Source organism: Terrapene carolina, unplaced genomic scaffold (assembly GCF_002925995.2).
Source record: "Terrapene carolina triunguis isolate 2854851 unplaced genomic scaffold, T_m_triunguis-2.0 Scaffold68, whole genome shotgun sequence".
Classification (NCBI taxonomy): Eukaryota; Metazoa; Chordata; order Testudines; family Emydidae; genus Terrapene; species Terrapene triunguis.
The window spans coordinates 44,900,246-44,928,021 of NW_020664419.1; the positions used below are offsets into that span (position 1 = coordinate 44,900,246).

General features: G+C 39.8%; 1 protein-coding gene across 1 annotated transcript in view; it reads left to right on the forward strand.

Annotated features, from left to right (window-relative positions):
- The window catches only part of DOCK4 (dedicator of cytokinesis 4), a 391,670-nt gene extending 366,316 nt beyond the window's left edge, over positions 1 to 25,354 (forward strand). The window contains exons 43-52 of the mRNA XM_024200912.2: positions 356 to 439; positions 2,287 to 2,406; positions 2,963 to 3,084; positions 3,387 to 3,507; positions 4,029 to 4,110; positions 4,345 to 4,454; positions 13,316 to 13,388; positions 17,602 to 17,715; positions 18,766 to 18,827; positions 22,212 to 25,354. Of these exons, the coding sequence (XP_024056680.1) occupies positions 356 to 439; positions 2,287 to 2,406; positions 2,963 to 3,084; positions 3,387 to 3,507; positions 4,029 to 4,110; positions 4,345 to 4,454; positions 13,316 to 13,388; positions 17,602 to 17,715; positions 18,766 to 18,827; positions 22,212 to 22,631 (1,308 nt within the window). The 3' untranslated portion in view covers positions 22,632 to 25,354. The remainder of the gene's footprint in view (positions 1 to 355; positions 440 to 2,286; positions 2,407 to 2,962; positions 3,085 to 3,386; positions 3,508 to 4,028; positions 4,111 to 4,344; positions 4,455 to 13,315; positions 13,389 to 17,601; positions 17,716 to 18,765; positions 18,828 to 22,211) is intronic.
- The last annotated feature ends 2,422 nt before the right edge of the window (positions 25,355 to 27,776 follow it).

Below are 27,776 nucleotides of genomic sequence, written 5' to 3' on the forward strand. Positions count from 1 at the left end.
GGTGTTTAACAGGCCCTGTTGGGCAGCAGAAAGCCTCCCACCGGAGCGATCTACCTGGCCAAATGGAAGCGGTTCACTTATTGGACCTCGGTTAAAGGCTTTTCATACAAGAAATGTCTTCCATTTATTTGTGCAGGTGCCCTCTGTGTATAAGTTGCATATCAGTTTGTTAAAAAAGAACGGCAGTACCTTTAAATATGAAAATGGGTCTGTAACTGTGATGCATGATTTTATTATTCTGTACTGCTGTGGGAAGAGTTGGGGTTTTGTTTTGAAAAACCTGGTGCCTTAAAGCTGTTGTAAACATATTCATCAAACTTGTTGTGACTTTGTGCCGTGATTATGTTCTGCTTAGGCATTCTTTGTGAAGGAATATATCTTGAACCACCCAGAGGATGGGGAGAAGATCACACGCTTGAGAGAGCTGATGCTTGAGCAGGTAAAATGGAGAAAAGACATAGCAGAGAGCCTGCTGTGTATTCTAGCTGAAATTGATATGTGCCTGGATTAGATATGAAATTGCAGTGTTTAGCTGCTCAGTGGCCCTCAATATTTGCTGTATAAGTTTTCAGATAGCCTGCAACTCCCTATAAGTAGGTTTCCAAGTGTAGTTAACTTAATCTCTCTGATCCTCTTTTTCTCTCTCCAAAAAAATATAAGTGGACCAATAAGAGGCAGAACGTCCTTTCATATTTGCATTTGCAAATATTTGTTTTATTTGCATGTTGTTACATATTTTACCACTACGACAGACTGACTCTGCTATGACTAAAAAGTATATTGTAGTAATAATACAACTTGTACTATGTTAAAAAAAAAAAAAATTCCACAAATACTTGTCTGACTAGGAAATAAAAATAGACAGGAACTAAGGAATTGAGAGGTTGCACTTTATATAAAAACTTAGGATCACTATTTGATCTTTGAACTGTATTTCTCCTTTTTTTCTATTGTATTTGTTTTTATTGTGTGGTTTGAATTGCTTAATGTAGAAGTTACTATTTATGGAAAATAAAGATAGATGAGCTGCATAGTTTGTGATGAATTGAAAGGAAGAGATGTGCTGGGAAATGACATTATTAACTATGTCTACTTTTTATTTTGATATTTTATTTTCCCCTTTGTTTCACAATAAAATGTGAAAAAGGAACTTTAAATATCCACTTGGTTAAGATAAACTTTACCTACTTGCTAGGCTGGTCAAAAACATCCAACAAAACATTTTCCAATAAAAAAAATCGTTTTTTGTCAAAATAGAAATTTTCTGTAGGAAAAATCAATTTTGGCTGAATTTTTCATTGGGAAAAACCTAGATGAAATGTTTTGTTTCTGCATGTTGACCCCATAGACTCCCATGATGCACTGCAGTGGCTCAGTTGCAGGGAGAGCCATGATGCATCATGGAAGATGTAGTCCAGCTGGAGAGCAGGGCCCCTACGAGAGAATGGGGCACAAGGGATCTAAGGGTAAACTCCCATGAGGCACCATAACACCTCAGAAGCAGAGATTAATGTTGACCTGCCCTGAAACAAAATGGTCATTTTCACCTGTGATGGGGAAGTCAGTGCAGCTTTGCTGATTTACACCCACTGAGATGCTGGCTCAAAATGTCCGCTGGATGCTCTCATTCAAAGATATTACAACATAATGTAACCATTCTATTTTACATTAAAGTTTATTTGGTTCATCACTTAACCAAGCCAATATTTTAAATCCATCTAAGTAAATATGAACAAGATAATAAGTGATATGTTTTGGTGCTATTACTCTCAAGCCTGGTGGACCTTTGTCCCTCATATAAAGCCACCACATTAATTATCACTGCTTAGGAGATACCTGGTAGTGAAATAACATGGGCTCTGTAGTCATAGCAGGATGTGCATTCCAAGAACTGTGTTTGCACACATCCATGTTGTCTGCCCAGATCTGCTGGCTCCTTACCAGAGTTATCATCTCTCACATTTCTACGCAGTGACATTTTCTTCCCAGTATTGTTTGGGGAAAGTCTTCATTCATATTTTTAGAACTGCTTATTCACACATTTCACACTGAGTCATTGGTATCAAGCCAGCTAAATTCTTCTGAAAGTCAAATAGCACAAAGAGGAGAAAAGTAAATGTTTTTGTCTAGATGCCTGGTTTTGGCCTTGTTTAATATCAAGGTCCTTCTAAAATATGTATTTCTGTGAATTCATAGCATTGTAGCATGGTGGTTAATGATGAAAAGTAAAAATTAAACTGAAACGCAACAAATAATTGTCTTTTTTTCTCCCCTTTTTTTGTGAAGGCCCAGATTCTAGAATTCGGATTAGCTGTACATGAGAAGTTTGTGCCTCAGGATATGAGACCTTTACACAAAAAGCTAGTAGATCAGTTCTTTGTGATGAAGTCAAGTTTGGGAATACAGGTATGTGAACAGATGCACTGACAGGCCATAGGACACAGCCAGGGCCGGCTCCAGGTTTTTTGCCACCCCAAGCAAAAAAAAAAAAGGGGGGGGGGGGGGCAGAGTGCCGCCGCCGAAACAAAAACAAAAAAAAATGGAGTGCCGCCCCTTGAAAAGTGCCGCACCAAGCACGTGCTTGGAACGCTGGTGCCTAGAGCCGGCCCTGGACACAGCTTAGCTGCAGCGACTGCTTCATTTGAACATGGTTGTTAGTTCTGCTAAGTGACGAATAGTGACATCTTTTGGTTGCTTGGTTGCATTACATTGATGTAGCACTGGAGCTTCTCTTCACTTTTTGAAATTATCTTTGCGACTTAAAGAAAAATAATGATTTTACTTTATCAAAGGAAAATGTTGAACATCACTGCAGAAAAAATACTTTAGCTTCTTAGATGTTAATATTTAATGCACCTGATTCAAAATGAAAATGTACAGATAGTAAATTGAAAAGGTATGTCACAAAATGCTTGATGGTGCTTTTCTTATTCTAATTAACCTTTTTTTAACCAATAATTAGGAATTCTCTGCATGTGTGCAAGCTAGTCCTGTTCACTTCCCTAATGGAAGCCCTCGTGTATGTAGAAATTCAGCGCCTGCTTCTATGAGCCCAGATGGTGCCAGGGTAATTCCTAGACGCAGGTAAATCAAAGATTAAATTACCATGAATTTCTAGTTTTTGGCACTTTCATACGATGTACTGAACGGTTTTTCTCTGTGGTGTAGTTTATCATATATATGCTTCTTAATATATCAGTGCACAGGCATCTGCAGACATCCATAACTGATAAAAATCACAGTATAATAAATAAACCCAAATTAGAGTGTATGAGATAAGAGATGTGAGAGTGTTTATTTTCTCTTTGTTCCCCATTGATGTTTAATAAATTGGAAAACTTGGAATAGGAATTAACTACATCAATTTTTTATTTTTCCTGTAACAGTCCATTAAGTTACCCAGCTGTAAACAGATATTCATCCTCGTCATTGTCATCACAAGCCTCTGCTGAAGTCAGCAATATCACTGGGCAATCAGAAAGCTCCGACGAAGTTTTCAACATGCAGGTACAAAGTATTGCCATAGCTAAGCGAAATACGATCTTATTGTTTTCTCACAAGAAAGCACTAGATTTATTTACTCACTATCATCTTCTGTTTACTTTAGAATTGTGATTGAAAGAGTCTTAAAAGATTTTTTTAGAAACAGACCTTCATGTTCTATGGGCTGTCAGCCTTTTTAGTTATAGAGAATGATTATTATTTACATAACTATACAGTCCAATTTGAAGATATAAATGTATGTGAGAAAAATTATTTTAAGCTACACAATCTAACACAAATCCGTTTCTTTTCTCTAGTCAGACCTTTCGGTCTAATTGTCATTAACACTGCGGCAAGTTCAAAATGTAATAAATGATATTCATATTATTTACATCAGTTTGCTGCTTAAAGCTCTTGGAAAATTAATGTAATAAATTATAAAATATTCTCTGGGCAAAACGTTTGTGTAATACATATGCAGTGTATTTGTATTTTACAAACTCGTATGTATAATGTGATCATAAGAGTGTCTCATCAACTTCCAGCCAAGTCCATCTACCTCAAGCTTGAGTTCTACTCATTCCGCTTCACCTAATGTGACCAGCTCTGCTCCATCCAGTGCCAGAGGTTAGTGCTTGTCCACTGAGTTAAATGGCTGTCAATACACTAACCCACTGAATCTCAAATTATTGCCTGTGTGACACAGAATGCAGTTTATTGTCAGAGGAAGGTGAATTGTTGGGAGGGGAACAATAGGATGTCTCTCTCTGTTATGAAATTGGCGCACAGAATTTAAGTGATCGGTATTTCAGTGCATTTTAGTGCATTAAGTTATCTTTTGGGGTTTTTTTTATATTCCAGCTTCTCCTTTGTTGTCTGACAAACATAAGCATTCCAGAGAAAATTCTTGCCTGTCCCCAAGAGAAAGGCCATGCAGTGCCATTTACCCGATTCCTGCAGAACCTTCGCAGGTACACAGTTTGTTACGGAGATCTATTCAGGTTTACTCTGATGAATATGATAATAAAGCTTCTTTAACTTTGTCTCTAATTCAGCAGGAACATTTTATTTTAGAAGAGATCAGAGAAATCAGTATGAGAAAATTTGGGCACTTCCTCATTTGGTAATGTTCAGATGTTTTCAGATAGGACAGATAATTGCCTACCGCTACAACCTCTACCCACTGTTGTTACTTTTGGTAGGTAGGTATTCCTCTAAACTGGCAACATTATGAATACAATGGGAAAAAGGAAAGGTTCTCTGCATATTTATAGGCAATATTAGTTAGTAAAATATACAGTACATACTAAAGAGAAGAAGCAAGAATTGAAATGTGAATCTGCTTAAATTGATCTAATCTGTGATTACCATCTGCCCAGTTTAGACCTGGTTTTGATATAAAATCAAAGAAGTGGGAGATGCGAAGGTCATATCGTCCATCTCCCTGCCATTACGTGACTGTTCTTGTGTGAGGTCAGGAGCAAGGAAAGTGGAAGGGCTGTTACAGTAGCAGTTGTCCATAGTGAGCTTCCATTCTCCTTCCTCTGAAACATCGTAATTACTGGCCATTGTCAAAGGCAAGATATACTACTAAGCCAATCACATATGGCAATTTCTAAATCCTTATGTCATTTCAGAGAGGAGGGACAAATAGAAAAGGGGAGGCATTTTTTCTGGCATGTGGGTGAGAAGGGAGGAGAGAGAGGAGAAATGAGTTTTCATTTTAAAATCACCATCTTTGAATCCCACGTAGGAATATCGCTATCCTTTTAGTTCTCTGGATTAAGAAGGCTTACAAAATGAGTTCTGTACCAGCCAATTTTGAATCCTCATTAATTAAATGCTTTTTATTAATGGGCCTACTTTCTTTCCAGTACTTTTCCCCTTGTTATGCATGTAAAAGCACTTCTAGTCCATTCCGTCTCCACAGGATGGCCTTCATTATTGCAGAGACTGGGGGAACTGAAGCACTTTGACAGGGAGCCCTATGACAGTGGCAAACAACATCCATTCTGATTCCCCCCCCCCCAGAAATCCTGCCTCTGACAACATGAAACGCAGTAGTTCTGGTTCTTTTACTTTAGAAATTATTTGGTGCTTTCTCTTAAATTTTAGTTCTGCCTCTCTCTCACTCACTCTCCACCTCTTGGCTATTAAGGTGGTTCTTGAAGAGAAAATATTCTCCTCTTTTCTATTTAAGCTTTTATACCATGCCCATCATCATGATAGCTGACAATCTCAGAACAAATACTTAATCTTAGCCAGGCTGAGAAGCAGTTCTCAGGGATCACAAAATGAGTACTCTCAACTGACAGCTTCCTGCCAAACTCAGAATGGCAGAGCAGCCAAAGCTGCATAGAGCAAAGACCTGCAGATATTCTGTATGTAAAGTGGCTTGTCAGTCAGCCATAAAGAAAGAACTGTGCCATTTTTGCTCCCAGCCTGTAAACTCTTGCTTTGCCAAGTGGAATGCGGCCTCCATTCCCCGCTGTACCAGAGATTCACCAAGAGAGCGTGAGGAGCCGCTAGGCCCAATCTCCACTCTCCCAGAGGCTCACCTGACAGGAAAATCTCCCAATCTATCTCTACCCTCAGTGTCCCCAGACAGGGTAAGTAGAAAATTACTTTTCTCATGCAAATTTCAAAGGCAGGAAGTTTCAACTATTCCCCCTCTTCCTCTCATGTCCTTAAAGGGAGTCTAACTTATCTAGGAAACGGGGCAGGTATGCTTCTCAGAGCCCCTTCCTTCCAGGATAGCAAGAATGGGTCATATGCAAAAGATACCGTTCTAACCCTCTATCATCAGAAAAACATATTCACTCTTGAGAGATTTTAAAGGCCAAATCATCACTTAGCACTTTATAAAAATTAGATATGGATGCTGTCACTAGTCCCTACTACTTATATTCTAGCACTAGTTTGCATTCAAGGTCTCCATCGGAGCATTCATAGTATACTCCCTGGATTTCTTTGTCACCAAGTGAAAGAGTAATTTATACTGTTGTCTTTCAACCTGAAAAAGAAGAGGCACAAAGGGAAATGCCTGCTCTTCCAATCCAATGCTGCCAGAGCACTGCACACCTCATTTGAGGAAGTTACAAGGAGTAGGACCCAAGCCACAGAGGTATTGGACAAGTAGTCCTGCCTTGAGTGGCTGCTTAAGATTACATCTATCCACCTACTGACTACCTTTCAGTGCTAGCTGCTTAGTCTCTGGATGGGTTGTGATGCCTTGTCTCTCTCCATATGAAGAATGTGAATGCCTATTGTTAGTGACCTAGCTTGAAAAGCTCCATAGACACTCGCCCCCGTAATTGGTTTGTTGTCTTTTTTAGTCCTTATTTGCTCCATGATTGGAGTCATTCTCCTACATAAGAGAGACAAGGTGGGTGAGGTAATATCTTTTATTGGAGCAACTTCTGTTGGTGGAAGAGAGAAGTTTTCAATCTTCACAGAGCTCTTCTTCAGGTCTGGAGGTGTCACAGCTAAATAGAGGGTGGGACAGATTGTTAAACATGAGAGGTTAGCACATGTTGCAAGAAACTACTTAAAATGAAGTGGGCAATTAACACCTCTGCAGTCATAGGAAAAAGGAAGGTTAGTAGGTTACAAAATGTTGTAATGATCCATAAACCCAGTGTCTCTGTTGAGACCATGATTTTTAGTGTTTACCAGAGTTATGAACTTAAGTTCCTAAGCTCAACTTTTGACGGTGTTGTGCAGATTTCCTTTGAGGATGAGGACTGAGAGGTCAGATATGGAGTATCGCTTTGTGAAAAGTGTTTGCCCACGGGTGGTAGGGTGTTTTTGTCTTTTATCATTTTTCTGTGTGAGGTCATTCAAGAATGAAGTGATTGTCTGGTTTCACCCACATAATTGTTGAGGCATTTGATGCACTGGATGAGCTACACCACTTATTGTGATAGGCATACGTAGGACCCATGGATCTTGTGTGTTGTGTCAGGCATTAATCATCCTAGCAGTGGAGATAAGTCTGTGGGCTGTGGCAGATTATCCATGGACCCATGGGGCCCGTGTCCAGGGGCCCTGGCCAATTGGGGAGCCCCAGCAGAAATCTGCCATGGGGCAGCAGAAGCTCAGAGCCATGGCAGAATCTGTGGGGCAGGCGGGGAAGCCCCAGCTCCCCAACCCTGGTCTCTGGCAGAAGTGCCAGGCAGGTGGGGTGGGGCAGGGGAAGCCCCAGCGCCTGGACCCCGGTCCTCAGCAGAAGCACAGGGTGGCGCGGGAAGCCCCAGCGCTCAGACCCTGGCTGCAGCCCCAGGACTGGAGGAGCCCTCACTCCCCTCTGAGGCCCTGGGTCCGTGGCATGGGGATAGAGGTTTTATGGTCTTGGGGGTGCCAAAAGGAGTGAACGGGGATGGGGCTGCAGATGAGGGGGCGGAATGGGTCGGGATCATTAGAACATAAGAACGGCCGTACCGGGTCAGACCAAAGGTCCATCTAGCCCAGTATCCTGTCTACCGACAGTGGCCAATGCCAGGTGCCCCAGAGGGAGTGGACCTAACAGGCAATGATCAAGTGATCTCTCTCCTGCCATCCATCTCCATCCTCTGACAAACAGAGGCTAGGGACACCATTCCTTAACCATCCTGGCTAATAGCCATTAATGGACTTAACCACCATAAATTTATCCAGTTCTCTTTTAAACGCTGTTATAGTTCTAGCCTTCACAACCTCCTCAGGTAAGGAGTTCCACAAGTTGACTGTGCGCTGCGTGAAGAAGAACTTCCTTGTATTTGTTTTAAACCTGCTGCCTATTAATTTCATTTGGTGACCCCTAGTTCTTGTATTATGGGAATAAGTAAATAACTTTTCCTTATCCACTTTCTCCACATCACTCATGATTTTATATACCTCTATCATATCCCCCCTTAGTCTCCTCTTTTCCAAGCTGAAGAGTCCTAGCCTCTTTAATCTCTCCTCATATGGGACCCATTCCAAATCCCTAATCATTTTAGTTGCCCTTCTCTGAACCTTTTCTAGTGCCAGTATATCTTTTTTGAGATGAGGAGACCACATCTGTATGCAGTATTCGAGATGTGGGCATACCATCGATTTATATAAGGGCAATAATATATTCTCCGTCTTATTCTCTATCCCCTTTTTAATGATTCCTAACATCCTGTTTCCTTTTTTGACCGCCTCTGCACACTGCGTGGACATCTTCAGAGAACTATCCACGATGACTCCAAGAACTTTTTCCTGACTTGTTGTAGCTAAATTATCCCCCATCACATTGTATATATAGTTGGGGTTATTTTTTCCCATGTGCATTACTTTACATTTATCCACATTAAATTTCATTTGCCATTTTGTTGCCCAATCACTTAGTTTTGTGAGATCTTTTTGAAGTTCGTCACAGTCTGCTTTGGTCTTAACTATCTTGAGCAGTTTAGTATCATCTGCAAACTTTGCCACCTCACTGTTTACCCCTTTCTCCAGATCATTTATGAATAAGTTGAATAGGATTGGTCTGAGGACTGACCCTTGGGGAACACCACTAGTTACCCCTCTCCATTCTGAGAATTTACCATTAATTCCTACCCTTTGTTCCCTGTCTTTTAACCAGTTCTCAATCCATGAAAGGACCTTCCCTTTTATCCCATGACAGCTTAACTTACTTAAGAGTCTTTGGTGAGGGACCTTGTCAAAGGCTTTCTGGAAATCTAAGTACACTATGTCCACTGGATCCCCCTTGTCCACATGTTTGTTTACCCCTTCAAAGAACTCTAATAGATTAGTAAGACACGATTTCCCTTTACAGAAACTATTGCTCATCAGTTTGTTTTTCTATGTGTCTGACAATTTTATTCTTAACTATTGTTTCAACTAATTTGCCCAGTACCGATGTTAGAATTACCGGTCTGTAATTGCCGGGATCACCTCTAGAGCCCTTTTTAAATATTGGTGTTACATTAGCTAACTTCCAGTCATTGGGTACAGAAGCCAATTTAAAGGACAGGTTACAAACCTTAGTTAATAGTTCCGCAACTTCACATTTGAGTTCTTTCAGAACTCTTGGGTGAATGCCATCTGGTCCCGGTGACTTGTTAATGTTAAGTTTATCAATTAATTCCAAAACCTCCTCTAGTGACACTTCAATCTGTGACAGTTCCTCAGATTTGTCACCTACAAAAGCCGGTTCAGGTTTGGGAATCTCCCTAACATCCTCAGCTGTGAAGACTGAAGCAAAGAATCCATTTAGTTTCTCTGCAATGACTTTCTCATCTTTAAGCGCTCCTTTTGTATCTCGATCGTCAAGGGGCCCCACTGGTTGTTTAGCAGGCTTCCTGCTTCTGATGTACTTAAAAAACATTTTGTTATTACCTTTGGAGTTTTTGGCTAGCTGTTCTTCAAACTCCTCTTTGGCTTTTCTTATTACATTCTTGCACTTAATTTGGCAGTGTTTATGCTCCTTTCTATTTGCCTCATTAGGATTTGACTTCCACTTTTTAAAGGAAGTCTTTTTATCTCTCACTGCTTCTTTTACATGGTTGTTAAGCCACGGTGGCTCTTTTTTAGTTCTTTTACTGTGTTTCTTAATTTGGGGTATACATTAAAGTTGGGCCTCTATTATGGTGTCTTTAAAAAGCGCCCGCGCAGCTTGCAGGGATGTCACTTTAGTCACTGTACTTTTTAACTTCTGTTTAACTAACCCCCTCGTTTTTGCATAGTTCCCACTTTTGAAATTAAATGCCACAGTGTTGGGCTGTTGAGATGTTCTTCCCACCACAGGGATGTCGAATGCTGTTGTATTATGGTCACTATTTCCAAGTGGTCCTGTTATAGTTACCTCTTGGACCGGCTCCTGCGCTCCACTCAGGACTAAATCTAGAGTTGCCTCTCCCCTTCTGGGTTCCCGTACCAGCTGCTCCATGAAGCAGTCATTTAAAGTATCGAGAAATTTTATCTCTGCATTTTGTCCTGAAGTGAAATGTTCCCGGTCAATATGGGGATAATTGAAATTCCCCACTATTATTGAGTTCTTAATTTTGATAGCCTCTCTAATTTCCCTTAGCATTTCATCATCACTATCACTGTCCTGGTCAGGTGGTCTATAATAAATCCCTAATGTTATATTCTTATTAGAGCATGAAATTTCTATCCATAGAGATTCTATGGAACATGTGGATTCACTTAAGATTTTTACTTCATTTGATTCTACATTTTCTTTCACATATAGTGCCTCTCCCCCCCTGCACGACCTGTTCTGTCCTTCCGATATATTTTGTACCCCGGAATGATTATGTCCCATTGATTGCTCTCAGTCCACCAGGTTTCTGTGATGCCTATTATATCAATATCATCCTTTATCACAAGGCAGTCTAGTTCACCCATGTTATTATTTAGACTTCTAGCATTTGTGTACAAGCACTTTAAAAACTTGTCACTGTTTATTTCTCTGCCCTTTTCTGATGTGTCAGATTCTTTTTTATGTGAATGTTTATCATCTGATCTGGCCCTTACATTATCCTCTTCCATCCTCTGCTCCTGACTATAACCTGGAGATTCTCTATTATTAGACTCTCCCCTAAGAGAAGTCTCTGTCCGATCCACATGCTCCTCTGCAGCAGTCGGCTTTCCCCCATCTCCTAGTTTAAAAACTGCTGTACAACCTTTTTAATGTTTTGTGCCAGCAGTCTGGTTCCACTTTGGTTTAAGTGGAGCCCATCTCTCCTGTATAGGCTCCCCCATCCCAAAAGTTTCCCCAGTTCCTAATGAATGGGCAAAATGTGGACAGGGACACAGGGGAAGGGGTGGAATGGGGTAGGGTCATGGGTGGGGCCGCGGGCAGAATGGGGATGGGACCGCAGGCGGAAGGGGTTGGGCAGGGCCATGGTTCCAGCACCAGAGCACCCCCCCACATACACACACACTTGCTCTGACCCAGGGCCCCAGGAGATCTTAATCCGCCTCTGTCTGTAGGTTTTGCATCTGTTGTTCTGGCATGGTCTGGTGCTGCTTTCAGTTAGTGTGTCCTGGTCTATGGGAGGCTTGCTTCTGATTTGGGGAGTTGTTAGAAGGCCAGAAGAGAGGGTTTGGGAAAGATTTCTTTCAGGATGGGTTCCCATCAAGTTTGGGTTGTAATTGTTTGATGATGCTCTATATGGATTCCAGTATGGGTTGGTGGGTGACAAGCAGGGATGTGCGTTTGGGGTTTGGGGGTTTGTTTGGGTGGGTTTTGGGTTGGTGGGTTTTTTTGTTGGTTTTTTTGGAGGGACGGGGGGGTTTTGGTATCAAAGCAAGTTCTCTTGAGGTATTTAGGTGGCCCGTTCCCTGATGTGATTTGCTTCTCTGATGGAGTGTCCTTGTTTGATGATGGCAGTTATAAAGATGTTAAGGGTCTATCTTTGGAGCATATTCTGTGGAATCTGAGTTCCTGGCTTTAGATAACAGATTTCTTGGTGTGTTTGGGGTGGTTACTGGATCTGTGAAGGTAGGTGAGGTGATTCATGTGTTTCTTGTATATGATTGTCTGTAGGGTTCCATTGCTGAAGCTTATCGTGCCATCCAGGAAGTTGATGCTGGTTATGATGTTGTTCCTGAATGCTATGATCAGCTTCAACATCCTGGACATAACCAAATATTAGTATCTTCCACCAATAGAAGTTGGTCCAAATAAAAGTTACCTCTTCCATCTTGTCTCTCTCTTATCCTAGAACCTTCACAGCTGCAACAGCATTGCAAAATACATAACTGTCATTCTTTTGTTTCAATCTATCCTCTTTCCTTTATGTTTCATATGAATTTGCTTCCTTGATCCCTACTGGTGACTTCAGTGCTTTTTCAGCCCCTGTACTTTTCCTTCAGAAAGGAAACCAGATTCTTTTTTAACTTATTGCCTCACTTTCTTGTCAAAGAGCAGTAGTTAATGCTGGAAGAAGATGTGATAACAGGATTTGGCTTGATTGGTTTTCCCTCACTGATTGTTGGTCTGGTCTGCCTTTAAATTGTAGAACACAGCACTCTATTTAGCTTTGCCTCAAAAATTAGATCTGAGTTATTTGTGGGAATAGCTACTTATTTTATTTTCCTGTTATTTAATGTCAAAAAGGATTTCCAAAAAGTGATCAATGTGCTGTGTGAATGTTGCTAATAGAAACACCTAGAAACTTAGAATAATTTCATAGCACTGTATTCCTATGATTTCTGTAGTAATCAATATTCAGGTAGGAGGGAATTGCCATAATGCAGGGGATAATTCTTACGCACTATAAAGCTAAGGGACCCTGCTACCATGAAGTGTCAGATCTTGGACAGAATTAGGAAAATGACCCTGTACCAAGGAGACGTCACCAAATATCGGTATCCAATTTAGGTCCTGATCCTACAATGAATCCTTGCAGATGGACCTCTATACCCATTTGGTATCCAACTGAAGTCAAAGCACACAGATTTTACTTCAGGATTGGGCCTTAGGTTGTAATTGTAATGGGGCAGGGAACTGCCTTATATACTGCCAAAGCCAATAAATAATAACTATCTCAAATTATTCCAATATGCACACGTTTCCAAAAAGGAGGAATTCACCTCCATTTTTTTCTACTCATTTCCATACAATTTTAAGTTCTCAGGGGGTGGGGAGGATTACCCCAATATCCCTCTTTAATAAACAAAAAACAAAGATACAAAACTACCAGCTCTGTAAATTTGGATTACCTCAGTTTTCAAGATCATTTTCCTTATTTAAATAATTTGGGCCAAATTCTTTTGAACATTTTGTTTTTGCAAAATTAATGTAATTGTCTTTTAAAAAGTCATTGGATTGCCATTGTCTTTTCCCATAAAATGCACTGTTCTGAATTTCCAGAGAATGCTGTTTAATCATATCGGAGATGGTGCTTTGCCCCGAAGTGATCCTAACCTGTCTGGCCCTGAGAAAGGTGAGTAGAATCCTGTACCACTGCCAATCTGGGTATCAGTGAACAGGGGTGGCTCTATGTATTTTGCCGCCCCAAGTACGGCAGTCAGGCAGCCTTTGGTGGCATGCCTTCGGGAGGTCCGCTGGTAACACGGATTCGGTGGCATGCCTGCGGGAGGTCCACCAGTCCCACGCCTTCGGCATACCCACCGCCGAATTGCCGCCGAAGCCGTGGGACTGGCAGACCTCCCGCAGGCATGCCGCCGAAGGCTGCCTGACTACCGCCCTCACGGCAACCGGCAGGCCGCCCCCCGCGGCTTGCCGCCCCAGGCATGCGCTTGATGTGCTGGTGCCTGGAGCCGCCCCTGTCAGTGAAGATAAATTAAAGTTGTCACTCTAGAATGTCACTCCTCCTGACTGGCTGGTGAATAATAATAGTTCCTAGATCTCATATAGCACTTCCCATCCATACATCTCAAATTGCTTCACAAGGAAAGAAAAGAGGGGTAGCCATGTTAGTCTGAATCTGTAAAAAGCAACAGAGGGTCCTGTGGCGCCTTTAAGACTACAGGTGCCACAGGACCCTCTGTTGCTTTTTACAGATTCAGACTAACACGGCTACCCCTCTGATACTTGACACCATGCAAGGCACTGCATTTAGCCGTATGGAATGGAAATCTATCTGGAAATTTCCATTACTTGCATCTGAAGAAGTGAGGTTCTTACCCACGAAAGCTTATGCTCCCAATACTTCTGTTAGTCTTAAAGGTGCCACAGGACCCTCTGTTGCTTTTTAAGGAAAGAACAGTGTACCTGTGATCTGAGCCTTGCATTCAGAAGGGCCCAGGAGATAGCAGGGAGTTAGAGTCAGAGATGGAACAGCAGATGGCAAGGCATTGCTGCTGGCTGTCTGCCTGCTAGCATGGTCTTGAGCTGACTGGACTGGATCACTTGGGAGGAAGTTTAAAGGCTCAGGAGTGGGAGAAAGATACATGTTCATCTGGAGGCTGAAGGGGAGGTTGAGATGATCTTGGGATGGGAGGGAACCCTGAAGTTTGGTACATCCATTTCCCATTTAGCCATACATAATCTACCTCTGCTCCCCCTGTTTATATCTGGAATGCTATGGGAAATACATCTAATTATCTTTAACATATTAAAGTAAATAAGAAACATCCATTATTTGCTATAAAGAAAATATAAATGAGGGTGCTTCTGTATTGTTGGCATAATTACCCCTTCACAGAGCACTAAGTTTTAAACTGAAATCACTCTGGAATACACAGAGACACTCCAAATGGTTTGCAGTAAAACAGATTAATTCAAATCATACAATTCAAAAGAAAATTATAACTAGAGCCGACCAGGAAGTGGAATTTCCATCCTGCAAAGTAAATTGAGTTTTCTAATATTTTTTCATCCTGAATGAGAATGAAAATTCAAAAGCCAGAATTTTTCATGGGACCAAAAAATCCAAAATGTCCAGGCCTGGGATTTGGAGCAATCAAATTTTTAAATTGCTCCGCTCCGGCTTTGCTCCAGCTGTGGGCAAAAACCTACTGCTCCGCACTCCAGCTCCGGGCTCCGCTCCAAAGCTCTGGTCCAGGCAGCAGAAATATTTTGGTCTTTACAAAATGATATATGCTGATCTGGGAGCTGAAGAACTGGCCATCTAGGGAGTCTACTCGACCACCAGATTGGAGCCTAGGGAGCCAGTTAGCCGGGGTCCTGCCCATCTGGTTACTTTTAAAGTAAGGACAGATCATGCTGCTAGATGGAAGTAACATATTACCATTACCATTAAATGTCTCTCTTACATATTAGGAAATAACAAGAGAAAATATTTTTTTAAGAAATAGGCTGATTACTGTGTGCTGCTCTCAGGGTCAACCCTCTACTGCAGAAGCACTCCCCAGGAGAATTAATCAAAAAGATGGATAAAAATGTTCTCACTGGAATGCATTTTAATTGGTACCTATTAAAAGCATAATATATGTTATGTGTACTTATGAATAAATGAATATTAAAATGTAAATGGTGAGTTGCCAGGTAAACCTGAATCCTGGATATTAGGACTGGAAAATTAAATATACAAGGAATCTTGGTTCTTTAAATACATTTGTTTTAATTTAGTTCATGAATTCGTTGTTCTGCAAGCAAACGATTTCATTATTTAGCCCCCCTTGAATAAAATTGTTCACTCATCACGAATTAGTTCTTTGTAATATCTACAGGGAACATTTTATAAAATGTTTCTGCTTTAGAAAGTGTAATAAAATGTCAGGAAATTTTTGTCATTGTTTTGTTTTTTAATGTAGTGACAGGTTGTGAGCAATATTTCTGCAAATGGATTACTGTCAAGGTTGGTTCGTGCCAATATCAGATTGGTCATTATTATCTGGGCACATGAACATCAGGGCACATGTGACTATAGAAACCAATTGGATACTGGTTTAAACATACCTCCCTCTCCCTCTTACCTTGTGCCCCCCTAATTTGTGTATTTATTTCCTGTTATGTATTTTCTCAATTGTAAGATCTCTGGGTTAGGAACTATCCTTGTGTTATTTGTACAGTGCCTGGTACAGTAGGAATCTCGTAGTCCTTAAATGTACTGCAATAGAAATAGTGAATAACAACATGAACACTGCACTCTGACTTTCACTCCATTCTTGTAAATGAGCACAAGGTTCTTCTTGTGTTTCAGTACCATGTTTGCACACAAGTATGGAGGACAGGCCAAGAGAAGAATGGTGTAGACAGAGCTTGTGCTTCCTATATCTTGGAAGCACTTTGAATTTATTGTCAACAGATGGTTCAGCTTAAAAGGGCTTCTACCAGTTCTATAGTCCTTTTTTTTTTTTTTTTTTTTTTTTTTTTTTTTTAAGTTAATAGATTTTTCATTAACTAGAGGGTAGCTTTGAGGAAAATTGCAATTTTTAAGATCTCTTTTGGGCCTGCCAGTGTTAAATATCTTTTTGTCAGACAAGTGTGGAGAATATTATAGTATGAGACCTCTCTGGTTCCCGTCATAGAGAATATTTCATGCTTTGTGCAGTAATCACTATTCCATGCACTACAATTCAATTAAAGATGTATAAGCCCCGGAAAATGACACTGATAAATACCAAACAGTGATCTTATACAAGTCAAGGGTGCCAAAGTCATCCTGCAACCGAGTAAAATTACATTTTTAATTAGAACCTTTGGACCTCATGGATACAAAGTAAAGGTCATATGCTGCCCTCACTCCATTTTTTATTTTGTGCAGTTTTTAATGTTTTTTAACTTTATCTCTTCTCTTCATCAGCCTATGTATTTTTGTTCAGTTCCTCTACCCGTCCATTTTGCGCTCTCTCTCTCTCGGGTTTTTTTTTTGGGGGGGGGGGGGGGGGGGGGTCTATGCCAGGGCAACAGAAGTGTGTTAACATTGAAGATATTCTGAGGGAATATTGGCTGGAATTCTAGTCAGTTTACTTCTCCAGTCTTTCCATATGTAAAGCGATTCAGAGGAAACTGCCTAGGAACAGTCTGTTTCATTCCACATAGAACTCTTTAAACAGGGAGCCTGCTACAGGAGGAATCTGAGGGCAGGTCTACACTTTTGCTTAAGTCATTGTAACTTACCACGCTTAGGGGTGTGAAAAAGTCACTCCCCTGAGCGACGCAAGTTACAGCAACCTAAGCGCTGTCCACAGTGGCGCTATGTCAGTGGGAGATGCTCTTCCACTGACACAGCTTCCGCCTTTCGTGGAGGTGGGGTAATTATGCCGACAGGAGAGCGCTCTCCTGTCAGCATAGAGCGTCTCCACCAGACGCACTACAGGAGCACAACTGCATCGGTGCAGCTGCGCCTGATGCAGTGCTTCTAGTGTAGAGTAGCCCTGACTCATGGGATCGTAGTCTGTTTCCCTCTGTAGCTGGATCTGTGTGTGCAAAGCACCAGAGTGCTCTTTCAGTTGCTATTGCTCATGAGGTCCAAATTGCTGTACAATCTCAAACTCACCTAGGGAGCCAAATACACACATCAAGCAGGCCAGGAGTCTAACATGCATGATTTTAAGTGCTTTTTTAAATGCTATTGTAATCGGGTGAGTTTTTCAGGCATGCTGTTAAGTTGGTTAACATTTTAACTCTACATACTTGTAATCTTCATGGATATGGGAAAGGTGGAAAGGTTGGAATTGAGAGCTGGAAATATTAGCGGATGTGTCAGCATTGTCATTCTCTTCCAGCTGTAAACACCACCCCCAGCAGTTGGAGTCTGGACAGTGGAAAAGAAGCCAGGAACATGTCAGAAAGTGGAAAGCTTATGTCTCCCCCTGTGCCACCAAGACCCACACAAACTGGTGAATATATGAACATTTCAGGCCAACCTCCAATACAAAATGATTTACTTGATGGCTTTGACTCTTTCCACTGTGATTAACACTTAACTCCCTGGGCAGGATAATTTATCAGTTCATTGCCTCGGATGGAAGGCTGTAGAACTGCAGTTACTTTCATCTTGTTAACGTTCTGTACTCTTGTAACATTCCATTTTCAATATCCTGCATCTTCATTTAATGACTTATTAGATTCATGTTGATACCCAGAAGAGATGATTGATTTTTTGGTCTTTTGATCTTACAATGATTGGAGGTTAGTAATCACAACCTGGGCACTCTGAAAAGAAGCATCTTATTGGGTGGTGCTATATAGGCAGTCATGTAACGCCATGGTTTCAGTTTCATTAACCAGTTTGTCCTTCAAAAAATCATTTTGTCAATTTAAAGGAAAAGATATTTAAGTGCTACTTTAAGTATGATTGTTTTCAAGTGATTGAAGATATTTTCCATTTATCCTCACAATACACCATGGACCTGCAGGCCTCTGGGAGAAGCATGCTTTGTGATGTGTTATTGCTTGTTTAACACATATGTACAGAATTTTTTCCTTAAAAGAACAAACAAAGGGAGGGGAAGAGAGCATGATAAGGAAATTTTTTCAATCACGTTGCCAGTTAGTTTAGAATGATGTAAAAATTGCCAGGGGAGATGGGTGCATAAATATTTCATGCTGTATGTATTCTCTTGTAAGATAACCTTTGCATAACTTTGAAAACAAATGAAATCTTCTAAAGTATGCACAGCCTTTGAGCAAGATGCACAGAATCGAACAGGGGGAGGTAGTGGGTAGTAAAAATTGGATCACCTCTTTTCCATTAACAAAGCTTTCCCAGGAATACCTTTGTATTGGGTTGTTGGTTTTTTTTTCTGTGATCCATCTAAACATACTGGTGACCTTTTGTATTTGGTAGAATTTCTGTAATAAATCTGATTTACAGTTTTCACGAGGGTGGCATTCTAAAATATGTCTAGTTTCTATGAAATTAAATTGAACCCTTTCTAACTTCACAGCTTCACCGGCAAGGCATGTAGCTTCAGTTTCCCCTTCTCCTGCTGGCAGATCTCCAATGAAGGTACTGGCCTATTCCATGGGGCTTGTTATGTCTATGTTGTGTGGTGTATAACTTTTAATTTATATTGTCTGTTTTAGATAATTTCTTATGCTACTGCATTTATGCACATTTCGCATTCACAAATGTAACTGACAGTAGCAGCCCTAAAACCTTCACACTAAGATTTTCAAAACTGTGTACCTAAAGTTAGGATCCTAAATATTTAGGCACTGAAATTAAGTGGCCTGATTTTCAGAAGTTCTGAGCACCCAGAAGCTCTCATTTGAAAATTTTGGCCTAAGACTTTGTCCAGATAATATATCAGACGTAATGTCCTTAACAAATGTGGAAGCCTCCTACTACACAAAGGAACACAACCTGAAGGAAGCAGTTTAGCAGGATTTCTGAAATACACCAGCTTTCTTAGCCCACAGTGACAATTAAATAAAACCCTCTTCACTCCTCCCCTGCCATACGTTGGACTCAATCTTTGGCCCTTCTTCCAGCCCCTTTGCATTGCCTGAGGAAGCTGTCCCTAAGAATCTAATCTAAGTTCCATTGATGTAAATGAAAATCTTTCCATTTTTCCAATGACTTCAGTGGGCTTTGAATCAATCCCTAGATGGGCAGCCAAGAATTCCCCCGGCATGGGGTGGAGGTGCATAAAGCCAGCTCTAAGCACCTGTCTCCACTCCACTGCTGTGCTCACAGCTATCTGATCCTAATCTGGAACAGAGCAGCTGGGCACCAGCCAGCCCAAGATCAGGGGAACAGAAAGTTGGTTTAGATCCACATTCCCTCCACCACTGTTCAGCTGAGGATTGAGTCTGGTGTGTCCGGACTGTCTCTCAAACTAGCTAGCATAAGTCTTAACGTATTTGGTACTTAGCAAAACCTTTTGTATGTATAATATCTTTTCTTATCTCTTCAGTTGTTTGTTGTTGTATATTTCATGCCTTAATACTAATAAGTCTGAGTTTATGACTAAGTCATAATTAAAAACTAATTGTATTTCTTACAGTTTTTCAAACCCAAGCTTCTTTCATTCCTTTCTTCAGCAGAATCGTGAGCCTCTGGCCTGTAGTACCGTGTGGCCTAGTAACTTCCAGGACAGTCAGAGGAGAATAAGGAGATTCTAATGGACAGTATACTACTGGTGCCTAATTATTGCAGTGATGGGCATTTATATAAAAATGCTTAGGATAAACTGAGTTTTCAGCAAATCTCTAGAAGTCTGCACCTTTCCTAACGCATTCAATTCCTCACAATTCAGTGCAAGTACTATTCTACTGTAAAGAAATCAAAATCAAAAAGGGAAAATTATTTTACTGTGATTCTGCTTCCCTGAAGATGTTCTGCTAAAGTTTTCCTTCCTCTCTCTTAACTCCTTAGCGTCAGACCAACCAAATTCTATTGGTTCATGAAGATTTTTGACCCACCAGGATAGCAGTAATGGAGTAGTGTGTGTCATGTCCCCGCTTTGACCATTGTGCACCATCCCCTGCCTGGTATTAATGCTGCCCAACAAACATTGCAAGTCAGATCCTCCACTTACATCGGCGGCATAGTTCCCAGGAGAGGCCAATTAAAAATATTTTATCGTCACTGAAAAAATTGCTCTAGAGAAAAAACAGAAACAAAGTGCAAGCACTGAGACACTTTAAAAAAAGATCACTAGAGTTGAGAAGAAAAAAAAGTACAATTTTCACAGTCCCCTTTTTTACTGTTAAACAGGTTTGTTTGTTTTTTCAAAAAAAGAAAAATTACAATCAGCTCTAATAATCCCCAAATTATATGTGGGGTAAGTGCATAAGAAATCTATTGGAGTAAAATCTACAGAAAACTATAATTACAGGTAATTTTCACTTCTCTAATGATTCTCACTGCCAGGATTCTCACTCCTGGAAGGTAAGAAGCTTAAGAAATGTGCCAGCAAAAAAATGACATAAGGTAGCACTGATATAGGCTCTGTATCAAGGGTAGAACTTCATGCCCCAAGAGCACTGACGTTTGAGTGTCATCATCAGTGCAAAAACTGGTCTGCCTCTGCCAAGAAATCTTATATCTGTCAATGTAGGATGCAAGCAGTGCCTTGAAGTTGGAATAGTATCCTTTCAAAAGATTACAAGTGAACCAGCAAAGCTGGATTCACTCTTCCCATCTCCACTTCTATAACATGAATGTAGAAAGGGGAAATCTGGAAACCATAATGTGGAGCTGCCTTGAGTTGGAGGCCTCAACAGGAGTACATGGGAGAGATCCTGGCCATCTCTCAGTACTTATTGTTTTCATCCTTTCGGAAGACCCAAGAACTCAATACTGAGGACCAAGAACTCAATACCTATGACTTCAGGTATCGAGGGTGGCACATGACTGCCAACAAAGGGCCTGTTTTATACTCTACTCCAGTACTATTGTTCTTGAGGATAAAAATTCTTTAAGAGTTGAGGGAGTTCTACCAATCTTGTGCTGAGGAACTAGGACTCATAAGTGAGAATCTTAGTGAATAATATCTTTAGTAAATAATATTTATCACATATACAATAGCTTGAGCTGCCTCATCACCACTTGGCTTAGAGCAAACAATACTTCTAAACCAGGCTGGCGATGGTGATTTGAGTATATTCCCAATCCTGGAAGTTCTGTGGCTTTCACAAGCAGAAGATGCTAAAAATTTTCAATAACATTGATGCACACTGCAGAATTTGAAGCTACCTGCACTGTTAATGGTATCTGGTAATAAGTTATGGTCCTGAAACCAGACACCACACTGATAAAATGCAGGGGAATTTAATAAAAATTTATTCTCATTAAACAGCTATCATTCCTGTGTTATAAAATGATTAAGTAGTTAATTTTTAAAAAATCATACATGGAATATTAGCACACATGAAGCAGTGTTATATCTCTTTTTACAGCATGATTCATTGCAAAAAATGGGAGGAAAGCTGTAAATATATTCTAAACCAGAGACTGAAGTAGCAGAAGTACTCAATGTGATATAGATACAGTGTTCTGGCAGTAGAGGGCACAGTGCTACTAGTTACACTGCAAGCTATATTCCATTGTCAGTACTATGAAAGTTATTTCTTTTTAAACACTGACAGATTTTTCCAGAGACTGATGATAGGAATACAACATTTTAATATAGCTTACTTCCACTAAAATAAATTGTTGCCATGAACAGTATTTGATGTATAGTTTGAAAATATAAGCATTCTATAGACAAGCTTGGACTATATTTTTACTGGATCTTAATTCGACCATAAATACATGTTTCATCTATCAAGCTCCCAAGAATCAGTGCCAAAAAAAAAAAAAAATCTACCCGGATTTTTAGTGTTCACGGAGAAACATTGCTCTTAATTCTCCTTCACATGAATCCTTCTCTTTTCTTCTTTGCAGGGATCCATGCAATCATTTACCCCATCTCCAGTGGAATGTCATTCCTCGGGGCTCATATCCAACTCTCCAGTCTTGTCAGGAAGTTACAGCAGTGGAATCTCTTCACTTAGCCGATGTAGCACATCAGAAACTTCTGGCTTTGAAAGTCAAGGGAGTGAACAAACTATTCCAAACTACAGTGTTTCTGAGGAGCCGATGAGAAAAGAAAGTAAAACTCCGCCACCTTACAGCGTTTATGAACGAACTTTGAGACGGCCTGTTCCGCTACCTCACAGCCTCTCCATCCCTGTCACTTCAGATCCACCAGCACTGCCACCCAAACCCCTGCTGGCGCGGCCAAACAATCTGGAAAACAGTAGCCGGAGGACTGAACAGGTTCCTCGGCCCAGGCCTCTTCCTCGGAAAGTGTCTCAGTTATAAGAAGTCACTTTTATATTTACTTGCAATGAATTCTTTACCGTTTACGAAATAATATTTAAAAAAAAGTAAAATACATTTAGTGTAGGCACTTTAATATTTTACCCAATTTTTCTTTTACATTATTTTTAAAATGCTTATTAATATTATGTTGCACATTATTAAATGAAATTAATAATTTTGATTGCCAGATATTACAGGAAGCATGAATGAGAGAATTTTGTTAATTTCAAGGTGGTAAATATGGATGCATAGCTTTTTGGTATGTTATGTTCATTTTTAAAAAATAATTTAATTAAATCTAAAACCCCACAAGCTCTCATTTGCATTAGTTGTATGCTTCTTACAAAATGTAGGCTATGCTAACTGAGCTAATTACTAGAAATAAATGCACGCTTCCTAACCACATTGTTTGTAGGCTAGGACATTTCTGCAAGTAGGCTGAAGGTTGTTCCCATTTCCCCATGAGCAGGTTGGTCAATTCAAATATCTGTGCATGTGGGGTTAGGGGTGGTGCGGGGGAGGGGGTTGTTAATGCAAGTTACCCCGCAGTAAAAAGTTCTAAAGACAAAAGTTGTAAGTTCTTGAAACAAAATACTACTTTTGTGTTGCTTTCTAAGAGTAACAAATATTCACATTTCATTCAGTGTAGAACACCTTTCTGGAAATTAATTTAATTGTTGAGAAACTCTTTAGTCCTATAACAGTAGCTTATCTCCTGTATCTGGTGCACTTCTTTCTTTTTAAGGTGCGATTTACCTTTACTCTTTCAGTTAGCCCATTCAAAAAAAAAATCCCATTAATAGTTAGTTGGAGGTTTTCTCCTGTCTTTGAAAGTTAACTTCAAAAAAAAACTCTGTACCAGAAGAACAAATGTCCAGATATAATAGAGGCATAAATGAATGTGTCCTGTTAATAAGGATACACAAGAATCAATACTGGTTAGTATCAAATCAATGCAGTAAGTGAACAAATTTAAAGAATATAAATCACTGGCTATGTATCAGTAAATTTTTAAAAGATAAAGGGCATTAATTCACAATTCTGCACAAATTAGCAAAATTCCTAACAGCTCTTCATGTATATTCTTACTAGTGCAGGTTTTTGTTGTTGTATGTTATTGGTTTTTATTTTTGATTGGTTGTTTTAACTTAGTTGATCATTGTCATCTTTACTGAAGGAAGATGATGGTAGACCGTTCTAGGTTGAATTTCACTAGATAGTGTCTGTAAAGCAATGGAAAGCTAATGCCCAGATGTAGGAGTGTGGAAAAAGCACCTTGTGTATGTATTTTTTGTAGCTCTCTTTCTTTTACTTACTGTTTTTAACACTTGGTTGACAACAGATTTATGAACTGTATTTTAAATCATGTTGTTAAAAATATTCTCCTTCTTTTTTGGGGAAGCTCATGTTGATTTTAATTGTTTGCTTTGTTGATAGCTTAACTGGAAGAAAGTGACCACTTTTTATATTCTCTCAGTGAAACCTTCAGCAGGTATGTGCTGTTGATGGTAGCTATAGAGGTTTTCTATAATAAATGTTCAAGTATTTTTGTACATAACTGGTTAATTTTAATAAGGAGTGTACCATTATGTGAAAAAAGAAGCAAACAGTTGTGTATGCAGTAAGATTGTTATAATTATGCCAAATACTTTATGTATGGAAAAAAGAATATTTGTACATATGTGCTTTTAACAATAATTCTGCCATATTGACTTTACAATTTTGAATGTCAGAAAAAATTAATATATGTTAAAATATTTATGTTTTAGTGAAAGTATTCATAACTGAAAAAGGAACATATGAATTTTAGCTTTGTATCTTGCCTATTTTGAAGTCTGAAATTCCTTGAACTAGCTCTTGCTTTTGACTATAACATTTTTGTGTCTGTAACCACATTATAAAAGATGTAGAAGGCTACATATTTATGCTGGTATGAAGAGGTAATGCCTGAGATTTAACTAAGGTGTTCACAAGTAAGATAACAAAGCTGCTTTGATTTTTCCCCCCCCTGTGTAGTTTAATAGATTGGTTGACTAGTGCTTGAGCACAGTATGAATCAGTGTTATTTGCTCCTGAAGCCATTTATTTTATTTCTGGCAGGGAGCAGAATTGTTGAATTTATCATTTGCATATATTATTGAAGTCAGCTTTGCAGCAAAACATTTCATGAGGTTTCTGTTTACCCAGATGCTCATATAGGTTGCTGCAGAATAAAGTTACTTGATTAATCTTTATAGTATAATTTGTTTTCCACGTAGTAGTAGATTATAAATCAGTTTGTCATAAAATTAAACTTTCTGCCTCCTTTGCTTCAAAGATCCAGCTTTCTTTCTGATAAAAATCTCCTGGATTGAGTTAGTCCTTTCCCTGCTCGGTTCTGTAATGGCTTTGTGAGACAATTGCCAAGACAATAAAGATTTGGAGGGCATTCACCTGCACTTCTGATCAATGGAGGACTGTAACATTTACTATAAGAGTTAGGTTAATTTATGGCAATTTGAACTCCCTGTTTTTATAACCAAGACATCAGGAACACTCTGAACAATAGGAGACCATAAAAAAATGACAGTGAAGTGCTGTAAAAAGGAGCTGACACATTTTCTGCTTTGCCAGTTTTGACAACTTGTTTCTGTAGATCAGCTTTTCTTCCTGGCTTCTACAAAAATGTAGTCTGAAATTTGTTATGTATGCTACAGCACCCAGAGCTTGAAAGGCTACTGTAAATAAAGCTCTCATTTGAATTTTATGCATTATGAATAAATGTAGTTTTCTGACTTATTTAGTGACATTAAGCAGTTCAGAAAATAATGCAAGAGATGTATCAGAACACTCCCCCATCACCCAATAATGTACCTGTCATGCTGTCTGGAATGACTCTCAAATGTGAGTGCCTGTCTCAGGGCAGACTGTCAGAAAACAAGGGCCGATACCCCAAAATGGCGGTATGTTCTATAATTAGATTTCATCAAACCAGTAACAAATGGATCATTATACCAGTCTTATCATGGAGTCACAGACAGTCCCCTTAAGCTCTCCAGCCTATCTTGTCACCCAGATACATTGGACTTAGTGATAATGGTCACATAAACCAAAAATCACATCACATCAGGTTGCTGCCAGTCCCAAGAGACTAGTCACTTACTCCAGATCAACTGGCATTCCAGATATTACACCAAAGACAACGCTGGCAGTCAATTCTATAGTAAACCAACTATAGGTTTATTAGCTAAGAAAAAAGAATGAGAGTTATTGAGTGATTAAAGCAGGTAAAATATAATAACATGTGAGTCAAAGTCTGTAAATCCAAAATGATAGCAGAGATGTAGCCAGTTTCCCAGAAGTCTCTCAGGGATACCCAGAATAACTCTGGGGATCTCTGACTTCTCATTCAGTTATTCCACCCTGTTAGAATCAAAACAGTCCAGAGATAAAGGATCTCTTTGAATCAGTATTTATAGCTTCTTTTCACAGACAACAATCCGACAAGTGTCTGTACCCACACAATGGCCAAATTCTTTGAATTTAGCTCTCTTCATTTGCATTCAATGAGTTATTTAGTTACAGGGATATACATAATAGAAATGCTTGTCATTACATTACAATAGGAATAAATAAGTGAAAACAATACAATTAACGTTTCATTAGTTTACATGAAGTTCTAACACCTGAAACACTCTTACATTAACACACAGTTTGATCTAGGGTTATTTAATTACTAGGTATGCATAATGTAATGTAATAGTAAACAACAGGATAAACATAGGCGGAAACAGTACAATTCACGTCGCCTCTGATCTCTATTAACACACAAGTGAATTGGCCCGAATATATACTAATACATTTAATTCCTTTGATATTCACACACAAGTGAATTGGCCTAAGGCTCTGGCCTGAGCTGGTCTGTCAGCGTCACAGTACCAACACCCAGTTACAAATTGTTGTCAGTGGCTTCATGATTGCTTTTCAATATTATCCAACATCTGTATAACACCTGTGATGGTCTTACTTCCTAATAAGGCAGTCAGCGTGTATCTGGGATCCCATAGAGGTAAGTGCAATATGAACTGGCCAGTTTTTTAGCAGTGCAGTACACTGCAGTTCAGGAGCTAGCTCTCTGAATTTCCAATTATCAGAGGGGCAGCTGTGTTAGTCTGTATCCACAAAAACAACAAGGAATCTGGTGGCACCTTAAAGACAAACAGATTTATTTGGGCATAAGCTTTCGCAGGTAAAAACCCACTTCTTCAGATGCATGGAGTGAAAATTACAGATACAGGCATAAATATATATTGACACATGAAGAAAGGGGAGTTACCTTACAAGTGGAGAACCAATGTTAAAGGCCAATTCAGTCAGATGTGGCCCACTCCCAGTAATTGATGAGGAGGTGTCAATACCAAGAGAGGGAAAATTGTTTTTGTAGTGAGCCAGCCATTCCCAGTCTCTATTCAAGCCCAAATTGATGGTGTTAAGTTTGCAAATGAATTGTAGCTCTGCAGTTTCTCTCTGAAGTCAGGTTTTAAATTTTTTGTTGTTGAAGAATGACTACTTTTAAATCTGTTATTGAATGTCCAGGGAGATTGAAGTGTTCTCCTACTGGCTTTTGTGTGTTACCTTTCCTGATGTCTGATTTGTGTCCATTTATCCTTTTACGCAGAGACTGTCCGGTTTGGCCAATGTACATGGCAGAGGGGCATTGCTGGCACATGATGGCATATATAACATCAGTAGATGTGCAGGTGAATGAGCCCCTGATGGTGTGGCTGGTGTGGTTGGGTCCTATGATGGTGTCACTAGAATAGATATGAGGACAGAAGGCAACGGGGTTTGTTGCAGGGATTGGTTCCTGGGTTAGTGTTTCTGTGGTGTGGGGTGAGTTGCTGGTGAGTATTTGCTTCAGGTTGAGGGGCTGTCTGTAAGCGAGGACTGGCCTGCCTGAATTTCCAATGAAAGGGATGTGGGTGCAGGCTAACAACACTTAGTAAGCTGACTTGTGTGAACTCCTTTAATTTAAAATCATAGGATGACATTCACCTCTGCACAGAAAACTGCAAAGGTCTTGTGGTGGCCCTCTGCACTGGGGTGAATTTCACTCATAAAACTGTAGCCTTAGCTTTAAATTTAGTACAGTTCCTGCCCTCTAGG